Source organism: Camellia sinensis, chromosome 5, assembly GCF_055761805.1.
Source record: "Camellia sinensis isolate YWXY chromosome 5, ASM5576180v1, whole genome shotgun sequence".
NCBI lineage: Eukaryota > Viridiplantae > Streptophyta > Magnoliopsida > Ericales > Theaceae > Camellia > Camellia sinensis.
In genome coordinates, this window is record NC_138965.1 from 177,354,236 (window position 1) to 177,367,150 (window position 12,915).

Below are 12,915 nucleotides of genomic sequence, written 5' to 3' on the forward strand. Positions count from 1 at the left end.
TTATTTAGAGCCGTTGAACAAATTACAATCACATTTTTCTTTTTGTGAATTAACTTCAATCATATTAAAAATTCAAATTATAAACAAAATGAGATAACTTTAATCATACAAATCACAATTTTTTTAATGCTATCTAACTACAATCATGTTTTTCTCATAATAAAAAAAATAATAATTGAAAAAATAACCGTTAAAATAGTAAATAAAAAAATATTATTTAGAACCATTGAACAAACTACAATCACATTTTTCTTTTTGTGAATGTTTATGTTTATCTAACTTCAATCATATTAAAAAATAAAATTATAAACAAAAGAAGATAACTTCAATCATACAAATCACAATTTTTTAAAACCCTAATGAGTACAATCCATTTTGTTTTTCAAAAAACACAGTGAGTTAAAAATCAAATCATAAATTAAGTGAATTGATAGTTAAAAAAACACAATAATTTTTTTTTTCAATTATTATTACTTTAATTATGCAATGTCAATATTTTGCAATTCTTAATGAATTAAAGTGTTATTATGAGGGTAAGACTTGGGAGTTGGGAGAAGTTAATAAATGGTAAGATTTTTTTTTTAAATCAAAAAATTAGAAAATTTAGATTGGGAGATTGGAGCTCCCACGAGACTTGGGGTTAAAAACCTCCATTTTGCTTAATTTACAGTATAGATATCATTATCAATATATGTGAATTGCGATTTTTAAATGTCTTTTTTTTTAAATGTCTTTTTTTTTTCTTTTTTTATATTATATTAAACTTTAATATTTTGATACTAATCATATGTGTTGGACCTTTCAAGGAATTCAATGTCTTTTTTTTTATTATATTATATTAAAGTTTAATATTTTGATAATAATCATATATGTTGAACTTTTCAAGAAATTTTTTTTATGTTTGTTCTTAATGCATTAAAGTGTTATTATGAGGGATAATAATCATATGTGTCGGGACTTTTCAAGGAATTCATGTGTTGGATTTCAAAGAATTTTTTTATACTTGTTCTTAATGAATTAAAGTGTTATTATGAGGGTAAGACTTGGGGGTTAGGAGAAGTTAATAAATACTAAAGTTTTTTTTTTAAATCAAAAAATGAGGAAATTTAGATTGGGAGATTTGAGCTCCCACAAGGCTTGGGGTTAAAAACCCCATTTTGCTTAATATATCAAGATTTTGTTATCATAAACTACTAGCATATCACACATGCTATGCACGGATTGTGTTTACAATTATTCATATGTGTGAATTGTGATTTTTAATTTTTTTTAAATGTCTTCTTTTTTTCCTTTTTTATATTATATGAAAGTTTAATATTTTGATAATAATCATATGTATTGGACTTTTCAAAGAATTAAATGTCTTTTTGTTTATTATATTATATTAAAGTTTAATATTTTGATAATAATCATATGTGTTGGACTTTCAAAAAATTTTATTAAAAAAAATGTAATTTGTGTGATTGAAGTTATCTCCTATTGTTTATAATTTAAATTTTTAATATGATTGAAATTAGATAAACATAAACACTCAATGGGGCTTTTAAGGAAAATAGGGTTTTTAACCCCAAGGCCTGTGGGAGTTTCAATATCCCAACATGAATTTTCTAAATTTTTTATTAAAAAAAAAAAACTCAACATTTATTGATTTAGTCAAAATCCCCTGATCAGGATTTATTAACTTTTTTCAATTCACTTGCCTGCATTTATGGATTTGGTCAAAATCTTCTGATCAACATTTAAAATCCCCTCATACAAATAATTATAGATACAATTTATATATAATTACTGCAATACCCTTTTCAACTTTCCTCACACTATAGTTAGTGATAAGATTGTTAAATTATTTTTATAAAAAATCTTAAAGAACATAATTTATATATTAAAAAAAATCTAAAACAAATATAAATATCTATAATTATCCCGTGCATAGCACGGGTGATAGGCTAGTTATCTATATATGTGAATTGCGATTTTTAAATTTTTTTTTTAAAAGTCTTCTTTTTTTCTTTTTTTTATATTATATTAAACTTTAATATTTTGATAATAATCATAAGTGTTGGACTTTTCAAGGAATTAAATATTTTTTTTATTATATTATATTAAAGTTTAATATTTTGATAATAATCATATGTGTTGGATTTTTTAAGAAATTTTTTTTATACTTGTTCTTAATGCGTTAAAGTGTTATTATGAGGGATAATAATCATATGTGCTGGGACTTTTCAAAGAATTCATATGTGTTGGATTTCAAAGAATTTCTTTTATGCTTGTTCTTAATGCATTACAGTATTATTATGAGGATAAGACTTGGGGGTTGGAAGAAGTTAATAAATGCTAAGGTTTTTTTTTAAATCAAAAAATCAGGAAATTTAGATTGGGAGATTGGAACTCCCACAAGGCTTGGGGTAAAAAACCCCCTTTTGCTTAATATATAGTATATAATTATCAATATATGTGAATTGCGATTTTTAATTGTCTTTTTTTTTAAATGTCTTTTTTTTTCCTTTTTTTATATTATATTAAACTTTAATATTTTGATAATAATCATATGTGTTGAACTTTTTAAGAATTTTTTTTTATACTTGTTCTTAATGCATTAAAGTGTTATTATGAGAGATAATAATCATATGTGTTGGAACTTTTCAAGAAATTCATGTGTTGGATTTCAAAGAATTTTTTTAATGCTTGTTCTTAATGCATTAAAGTGTTATTATGAGGGTAAGACTTGGGGTTGAGAGAAGTTAATAAATGCTAAAGTTTTTTTTTTTTTTAAATCAAAAAATCAGGAAATTTAGATTGGGAGATTGGAGCTCCCACAAGGCTTGGGGTTAAAAACCTCCTTTTGCTTAATATATAGTACTAGCTTATCACCCGTGCTATGCACAGAATAACTATAGATATTTATATTTGTTTTAAATTTTTTTAAATATATAAATTATGTTTTTTTAAGATTTTTTATAAAAAAAATTTAACAATCTTATCACTAATCATAGTGTATGAGAGAAGTTGAAAAGGGTACTGCAGTAACTATACACAGATTGTATCTATAATTATTTGTATGGGAGGATTTTAAATGCTGATCAAGGAAATTTGACCAAATCAATAAATGCAGGCATGTTGAAACGACATGTGGATTGAAAAAAGTTAATAAATGCTGATTAGATGATTTTAACCAAATCAATAAATGCTGAGTTTTTTTTTAATAAAAAATTTAAAAAATTCAGATTGGGATATTGAAACTCCCACAGGCCTTGAGGGTTAAAAATCTCTTTTGCTTAATAGATGGTATAGATAGCCTATCACGTGTGCTATGCATGGGATAATTATAGATATTTATATTTATTTTAGGTTTTTTTAATATATAAATTATGTTTTTTAAGATTTTTTATAAAAATAATTTAACAATCTTATCACTATCCATAGTGTATGGGAGAAGTTGAAAAGGGTACTGCAGTAACTATACACGGATTGTATCTATAATTATTTGTATGAGGGGATTTTGACCAAATCAATAAATGCAGTCATGTGGAAAGACATGTAGATTGAAAAAAAGTTAATAAATGCCGATGAGGGGATTTTGACCAAATTAATAAATGCTGAGTTTTTTTTTTAAATAAAAAATAAAAAATTTAGAAAATTCAGATTGTGATATTAAAGCTCCCACAGGCCTTGGGGGCTAAAAACTCCCTTTTGTTTAATATATAGTATAGATAGATTATTTAGATCCATTGAACAAACTACAATCACATTTTTGTTTTAGTGAATTAACTTCAATCATATTAAAAAATTAAATTATAAATAAAAGGAGATAACTTCAATCATAAAAATCACAATTTTTTTAATGCTATCTAACTACAATGACATTTTTCTCATAATAAAAAAAATAATTGAAAAAATAACCATTAAAATAGTAAATAAAAAAGATTATTTAGAACCATTGAACAAACTACAATCACACTTTTCTTTTTGTGAGTGTTTATGCTTATCTAACTTCAATCATATTAAAAAAATAAAATTATAAACAAAATGAGACAATTTCAATCATACAAATTACAAAATTTTTAATGCTATCTAATCATCATCAATAATTAAAAAAATCAATCACAAATTAAGTCAATTGATAATTAAAAAACACAATAATTTATTTTTCAAAAAACATAATAAGTTAAAAAGATCAATTACAAAAAAAAAATTGGGTCAAAATACAATCTAATCATCATCTATAATTGGTACATTATGTGGCCCTAATGAGTACAATCCATTTTGTTTTTCAAAAAACACAGTGAGTTAAAAATCAAATAACAAATTAAGTGAATTGATAGTTAAAAAAACACAATAATTTTTTTTTCAAAAAAACAGTGAGTTAAAAAAATCAATTACAATTTTTTTTTTTCAAAATAAAATCTAATCCTTATCAATAATTGGTACTTTAAAAATCAAATCATAAAAAAATCGAGTCAAATCACAAATATTTTTATGCTATCTAACTACAATCATATTTTTTTTCATAAATAATCGTAAAGAAAAACCATTAAAACAATAAATAAAAGATTAAATCACATTAAAAAAAAAAAGAACCATTGACCAAACTATAATCACATTACATTTTTCCCATAACAAAATAAATCTATACTATATATTAAGCAAAATGGGGTTTCTAAACCCTAAGGCCTGTGAGAGTTCCAATATACCAATCCTAATTTTCTAATTTTTTGTTTTTTTTTAAAAAAAAAATTAATCTCAGCATTTATTAACTTCTCTCAACCCACCAGACTTTTTGACTTCTCTCATAATTACTCATAACAAAATAAAATAAATAAATAAATGAAAAAAAGAACCATTGACTAACTACAATCACATTAAAAAAAGAAGAATCATTGAACTAACTACAGTCAAATTTTTTGCTTTGTGAGTGTTTATGTTTATCTAACTTCAATCATATTAAAAATAAAATTAAAATAGTAAATAAAAACATAAAATAACATTAAAAAAAAACTATTGAACTAATTACAACAATTATATTAAAAAAAAGAGCCATTGAACAAACTATAATCACATCACATTACAATCATATTTTTTTTACTTTGTGAGTGTTTATGTTTAGGGTTTAGGGCTTAGTGTGTATTGGAGAAGTTGAAAGACTTGGAAGAATTTAATAACTGCTAAGTTTTTTTTTTATAAAAAAAATCAAAAAAATTAAGAAATTAAGGTTCAGATATTGGAACTCCCACAAAACTTGTGGGTTAGAGACATATATAAATAAATAAATAGATATAGATATAGATATTTATATTTGTTTTAAATTTTTTTTAATATACAAATTATTTGTTTTGGAAAATGTACTGCAGTAATTATGAGAGAAGTCAAAAAGTCTTGTGGGTTGAGAGAAGTTAATAAATGCTGAGGTTAATTTTTTTTTAAAAAAACAAAAAATTAGAAAATTAGGATTGACATATTGGAGCTCCCACAGGCCTTGGGGGTTAGAAACCCCCTTTTGTTTAATATATAGTATAGACTAGCCTATCATCCGTGCTATGCACGAGATAATTATAGATATTTATATTTGTTTTAGATTTTTTTAATATATAAACTATGTTTTTTAAGTTTTTGTATAAAAATAATTTAACAATCTAATCACTAATCATAGTTATGAGAGAAGTTGAAAATGGAATTGCAGTAACTATGCATAGATTGTATCTATAATTATTTGTATGAGGGGATTTTAAATGCTGATTAGGAAATTTTGACCAAATCAATAAATAAAAGGAGATAACTTCAACAAAATGAGATAACTTCATTCATATAAATCACAATTTTTTTAATGCTAGCTAATCATCATCAATAATTAAAATAATCAATCACAAATTAAGTCAATTGATAATTAAAAAACACAATAATTTATTTTTCAAAAAACATAGTGAGTTAAAAAGATCAATTACAATTTTTTTTTGTCAAAATACAATTTAATCATCATCAATAATTGGTACATTATTGACCCTGATGAGTACAATCCATTTTGTTTTTCAAAAAATACAGTAAGTTAAAAATCAAATCACAAATTAAGTAAATTGATAGTTAAAAAAACAAAATAATTTTTTTTCAAAAAACACAGTGAGTTAAAAAAATCAATTACAATTTTTTTTTTCAAAATACAATCTAATCATTATCAATAATTGGCAATGTTCTGAAAACCGGACCGGTGAGCGAACCGGAAAAGGGACCGGGTGGACGGGTCACCGGTTCAACCGTCGGGTCAAAGCAGTCGAGCTGTGACGTCATAATTAATATTATATAATTATAAATTATAAATAAATGAAAATATATATAAATACTCAAATAAAAATAAAAATTGTTGTATAATATTTATTAATAATATTTAATAAAGTCATAATTGATAAAAAAAAAAAGTCACTTGTTTTAAAGAAATTAAATTTTTTAAACATTCCCTCCAAACAAATTGATTGAATGTTAGGTTTAATTTTGGAGGGAAATGAAATTTTCAACTCTCCCTCCAATCAATATGTTTTAAATAATTTGATTGAATCCCACATAGAATTTTGTAGGTTTTCCTTGAAAAATCTTTTCCTACAAATAGGAATAGACTTTCATAATCTTCTCCAACTTCCAATGAGACTCTTCCTTATGAGAGGAGACTCTTGAAGTAAGAATTTTTAGTCAAAATTTTGAAATATATATAAGAAAGAAAGAAAGAAAGAAAAGAAAGAAAGAAAATAAAAAAAGAAAAAGAGAAAAACCAACGGTCCAACCCACCAGACCCGGTCCGGGTCACCGGTTTTCCCGGTTCGACCGCCGGGTCTTTCGGTTTTCTATTTCTAGGCCGGTTTTGCTCCTACTCCGGTTCTAGAGGGTTGATGGGACCGGAACAAGGCCTGGTTCATTTTGCATCGGTGTGGGTTCATTTTTGGCATGGACCCTATTTTCATTGTTAGGAATGTGGTACTATGGTGGGAGACCACCTTTTCTTCTTGGAGACCACCTTTCTGTTCGCCGCCCGATTTTCTTATTAGAGGGGTGGTCTCCCTCACTTTTGGGGCACATTTTCTGGTCTCCCATATCACCATTGTGTTGTATTCACCTGGGAGGCCACTAATATGGGTTGGCTGACCACCTTTGGTGATTGACCCTTTTGAACCTTCCTTGAAAGCTGGTTTTTCTCACTTTTGAGCCACATTTTCTAGTCTTCCATACCACCACTGTGTTGCACTCATCTGGGAGGCCACCAATCTAGTATGGCCAACCACCTTTTCTTATTGACCCTTTTGACCCCTGGTCGGCCGACCAGGGCAAGTGGTCGGCCGACCACTTGAACTGGTTGGCCAGCCATCTCCTTTTTGACCTTCATGAGTTGCATATAGCTGTGCCAGCTGGGAGGCATTTGCTCCGGGTTTGACCCTTTTGTTTGGCTTCTTAAGGAAGTTTGGTCCTTTTTGCTTAGCTTCTAAGAGAAGCTTGACCCCTTTGGTCTAGCTTCCTCAAGAAGCTTGACCCTTTTGGTTTAGCTTCTTTTGGAAGCTTGGTCCCTTTGCTTGAGGCTTCTCCAAGAAGTCTTGGACCTCCTCTTCTATAAAACCAACCCTCCTCTCCACTTGCAAGGGTTGAACATTTTGGTCTCAAGATAGATACACTTCTCCATATATCTCTACATCCCAAGCCTCCAAACTCCATTATTCTTGGCCATTTACACTACACCTCCTAGCACAACACCTCCACCATCCATCCAAGCACCTTGGAGCTGATTTTTAGAGGTTGAAGACTTACTATTTTGGTCCGGAAGCTGCTGGCCTTCTTCTCTTCAAGGGTAAGTCTCTATTTCCCCCATTTTGACATTATTTTGCTCCATAGTTTAGCTCTATTTGCAAGAATTTTTGGACTTCAACATAAACTAAAAAAAGTCTTGCTTTGAGCTTCTCTTCAAGTTTGTTCAAGGTCATTTTTCTGTTTGGGGTCACCTTCCCCCTTGCATGCTTTATTTCCTCATGTTTTGAGCCATGCATTAGAGCATTTTTCATGGCCTTGGTTTGGCCTTTTATCCACTGAAATCCAGTGGATTTTTAGTGGCTAACATGTGTTTTTGAGCCCTAAAATCAGAGAGGGGTGACCCTCTCACCCTTTGTTCTCTTTACTAGCTTTGTTGGCCTTCCAAAGGGGCCCCTATTTGCATGTTTCAAAGCCACATTTCAGACCCTATTTGGTGAGTTTTAAGGTCTGCATTAGCTCTGTCCAGAGCCTATTTTGCCATATAAAGTATCTATTATGCATGTGTAGAGTAATCCTCTTCAAGGCCTTCCAAAGGGGCTTTCACTTGCATGCTTCCTAGACTAATTTCAGGGCCTTTTTGGTGGGTTTTAGGACCCTCATAACCTCTTTCCAAAGGTGGTTTTGCCATTTTGGGTGTCCGTCATATACGTGTGGAACAACCCCTTGCATGGCCCTCCAAAGGAGCCTATCATTCTTACATGTGTTGATTGAGTTTCCATGGGTTTTGGGGCATATTTTAGCATGGCATATTTCTTTTTTTGGTTGGTTCGGTGATCCCTCATGTGCTTCACATACTTGTAGTGTAAATCATGGTTCACTAACTTATTTCGCATGCTTTGTTGACCTTTTCCTTGTCTTAAACTGATTTTGTGCATATTTTGGACTGCCCTAGCTCTATTTTTGGGTCTCATTGTCGAATGATTGTTTTGCATGCTTGTAGTTCAACACCCACGCTTAACTTTGAGTTTTGAGGCTCATTACATGCATATACTGAGGTGTATTCATATTTTGGGCCCATTATACATCATATTTCAAAGCTTGTATCAATGCCATATTGCCATGTTTTATACTCCTTAAGTGTGCTTGAGAGTTGTCCATGAATGCCTTATTTTCGGGCCATTGAATGAGCTCCACTTCTTTGCATTCCGAGCCATCATTTTAGGCCAATTCCCCACTGTTTCAGACTTGCCTAGGGTCTATTTTGGGTTGGTTTTGCCATTAGTGCATTGCTTTGGGTACCTCTAGAGTAACGCACTTCACTAGTTTAGGTGCCCAGGCCCCCTAGCTTGCTTTGTGTGCCCTATTTGCATGTTTCGGGACCATCTTTTATGCCATTTCAGAGTTGTATCATGTCCCATTCTATGCCACATTTCATCCTATGCCATGCTTAGTTAGAGTTGCATGTTATGCCTTAGGATCGGTCCTTTGCATTCGTGCACGTCTGCATGTGTTTCGGTTGTCTCATTTCCATCACATGGCCACTGATGTGAGTATGGCTGAGGTCCACCCATATTGGTGTAAGTCCATCGTGCATTGTGTATGCCATTTTAGTCCATAGCATTGCATATGCTAGGTTGTATGTTAGCGCATTGTGCATGCCATGTTGTGTCACGTGCATTGTGTATGCCATTTTAATCCATAGCATTTGCGTATGCTAGGTTTCATGTTAGTCGCATTGTGTATGCCATCACATTGCATTGTGTTTGGGATAGGAGTTAGCCTAAACACGGGAAATGAGGGACGTTTCATACTCAAAGTGACGAAACGTACCTCGATTCCCAGTCGCCGACACTCTTGACCATACATGATGGAGTTGTTGGCTTTATGTGTTCATTTGTGCATTCATTTTACATTGAGTTGTGTAATTCGATTCCTCGGCCATCATGCATCGAGATGCGCGATTGATGGCACGAGGATCGAGGTCTACACTCCCTAGAGCTTGAGTAATGACGGGCAGAGTAGTCGTGCATACATGTTTGGAAAATACATTGCCTTTCCTCTCCCTTGCCGTTGTAGAAAAAACCAGAATCCAGGGGCAGAAAGTGTCGGCCAACCAGCTTTTCTAGCAGGCTGACCACCCTTTTGGGTTTCTCCCACAAAAGGTGGCCGGTGGGTGGTCTCCCATGCTGATAACTGGTCAGTGGCCTTCCCAAGGTGGAGTTTCAGCCTTCTGGAGCTTTGTGCAAAGTTTTGAGATCAATTGCAAACAAGGGCGAGGCGAGGCATCGCGAGGAATTTTCCAACGAGGCGACTCGAGCATGCATGCATCTTTCATCATTCCGAGCAGAGCTGGGGTAGTCCATTGGCATACTAGCTTATTTCGCTTTCCTAGTTAATTTGTTAATTAATTAGGGTTTTGTAATATTTAATTAGTTAGAGTAGTTAATTACTTATTCGGACTGTATTATTCATTCGGACCCTCCGAGCGAGGGCACAATTGTAATAAGTGTGCGTGTGTGTGATGCATGTCTTCCAACCCCCACTTCTTTCTCCCTTTTATTTATCAGCTTATGATGGTTAGATTAGGGCATGTTTCAATTAGCATACTTATGCTCGCATGTTTGCATCCATTCATCTGTCTTGCATATGCACCGGGCTCGGCGCATCATACTAACTGCATTGTATTTCAATTCCAAGTTGAATACGTGTTAGCTATAGCATCATCATATGCCATCTTAGAATAGCCGAGCCTATTGTAGTTGCATTTTTACATCTGTTGCATTAGGCATTTCAGCATAGTTAGGATTCATGCATGATTTCTAATAAGCTTCTTTCTTTGGCTTGGAGTACTCGGTAAGTGTTTATGCTTTAGCACCCCTGCATGCGTGTTAGTGACTGCCATGATAGCATGCTTACCATGAGGCTATGTGCTTATGTGATATAACTGCATGAATGCCTGTGGGTGAAGGTTGGGTTATTTGGATTGGAACAATTCATCAATTGTGAGTTTTAAGCCCACGTGAGAGTGGCAAATCACCCTATTTCTTAAGCCCACCCGAGAGTGGCAAATTCACGTTTTAGCCTACTTGCGAGTAGCAAACCATTTTCAAGACAAACATAAGATGTTTTGTTCCAATTCAGGCGATCCAGTCTATACTTATATGCTATGCGTATCACATAGTAAATTTAGGCTAATAACTGGAATAAAAACGCATAATGTTTTCAAAACTTGATATCATGGTTAGTAGAGGCCGATCTTTGATTGGGCGAGCGGAGGTGCTCACGAAGTGACCTTCCCCAATCGTACCCAAGTTCCCGAGCCGAGGCAACTTTAGTGATGACGGACACGTGGCCTTAGGCACGAGTCAGGGTTTCTTAAATTCCCCCCAAACAAAATATTAGGTGGCAACTCTGTATCTGGCAAAGCAGTCCATGTTTGGCATTTCTTTCAAAAAAATCTGTTTTAAAAAACGATTTGTCGGATTTTGACTCTTTGATGATTCATCGGTCTTGCATTGCACTCCGCGAGATTAGATACAAGACAGTGACATTGAGTCCCGAACTGTAGTAAGCCCAAATGAACAGAACATGATCTTCTCCCGGGACGTTCGGGGACGTCTACAGTAGGCCCCACGCACCGTGGCGTTTTAAATTGGCTGACAGCAGCTCCAAGCCCTACATAGTGCTCTAGAATCTTCTGGAAGGTTCCCCTCTTAAGAACTTGGAGTTCCAACACTCCAATGGCTTTAACTTTACGTGAGCCCACATAGCCCACGTCTACAAATGACCGGTCCAAGCAATTGCTACATTCCCTCAGAAGGTCGTCACCTGCTTCCCCGCTCACTTCCCAGAAGATGACATAGTGACCAGGCTCTGTTGATAAGTCCATGTGGCTCGTGAAGTCAACTACTTCGAGTTTTTCGTTGGAAAACAACTTTCCTGCTGCTTTAACAGATAGTTGTACATCTTTCTCGGTGTTCTTGTCGATGTTGATGGTGAGGAGAAGATTGCTCCTGCAGATAAATTGGAGTTTTGGACTAGAATTGTGGAAGCCCACTACCTTAACCACATCTCCAAGCCTATACCGATACAAACCTGCGAGTTTACCATATAAATTTTGTAATTCATAAGTTTTGGTTGAAATTGTGTGTTTTACAAGTCACAATAACATAATAGGAGCCAAAAGAAATTGGTGTTGGGTGTATGCACATCCAAGTCCTGGTGAAATTTGAAATTAAAATGCTAAGTAAATCTAATTAAAAGTCGCCACTTTAATTTTAAAAACTAAAGAAAAAGAGAAATCCTCTCACAAAATGAATTTTTTAATACGGCAAAACTAAGCAGTGTTTATTGGTGAGAGCATGTGGGCAAGCTTTCATATAAATTTCCTTTTTCTTTTGTTTTTATACACTCCCAACCGCACAATGTGGCGGAATTTCAAGATAGGATCCTATGGCTAAGAATGTATCAAGACAGAGTGACAGATTTGGGTACAGAGGATCATTGGCTGTCAAACTCCCAACAAATTTCACACATAGAACATTTAATTACATTTATTGCAAAAAAAATAGAGAAAGAAAAGAAAGTTCAATGAGAAAGCATACACAATTCAAACTTGGAACATTTAATTATATTTATTTCAAAAAAAGGAAAGAAGTTCAATAAGAAAGCATCTATTACAACTAGAAATTGAAATAATCAAATGTTCTTATCGTCATCTAGAGGAAAAAAAGAAAAGAAAAATTGAATTTGGATGGAGGAGGAAAAAGTTAGAAAAATCATAATTTGAAATAAAAAAACTTGAGCAGTGACATAGAGGCAATTTTGGCATAAGAAAATGTGACATGGAGGTTCACATCAAGTGAATTGTGCTCCTTATATAACATAAGCGATAGAATAGATATACAAAGTTCATATATAGAATTCATGTGCATACGGATTTATGCAAGTAATTGAAGAAAATTAAAAATGAAACAGGGTCACGTCGGTGAAACCACAGATATTTGCAGAGAGAATTCAGTTTCCAATCCTCACGAATACAAAACTATTCCACAAGGCATCTTTTAATTTGTTAGTAGTTTAGCATTTAAATTAATGTACCACCAAAGCATAGTGGTGACATACACATGGAACCAAAAACAAATGAATAAACTATCCCTAGTACACATGGATAATCTAAGAAAATTGGACTGT

The 12,915-nt window shown here is 32.4% G+C and overlaps 2 protein-coding genes across 3 annotated transcripts in view; both read right to left on the reverse strand.

The window, feature by feature from the left end:
* The window catches only part of LOC114283083 (methylesterase 10-like), a 297,358-nt gene that overhangs the window by 128,420 nt on the left and 156,023 nt on the right, over positions 1–12,915 (reverse strand). The window lies entirely within an intron of this gene.
* The window catches only part of LOC114283086 (jasmonoyl--L-amino acid synthetase JAR4-like), a 43,005-nt gene that overhangs the window by 26,917 nt on the left and 3,173 nt on the right, over positions 1–12,915 (reverse strand). The window contains exon 4 of the mRNA XM_082868112.1: positions 11,306–11,817. Coding sequence (XP_082724238.1) covers positions 11,306–11,817 — 512 coding nt within the window. The remainder of the gene's footprint in view (positions 1–11,305; positions 11,818–12,915) is intronic.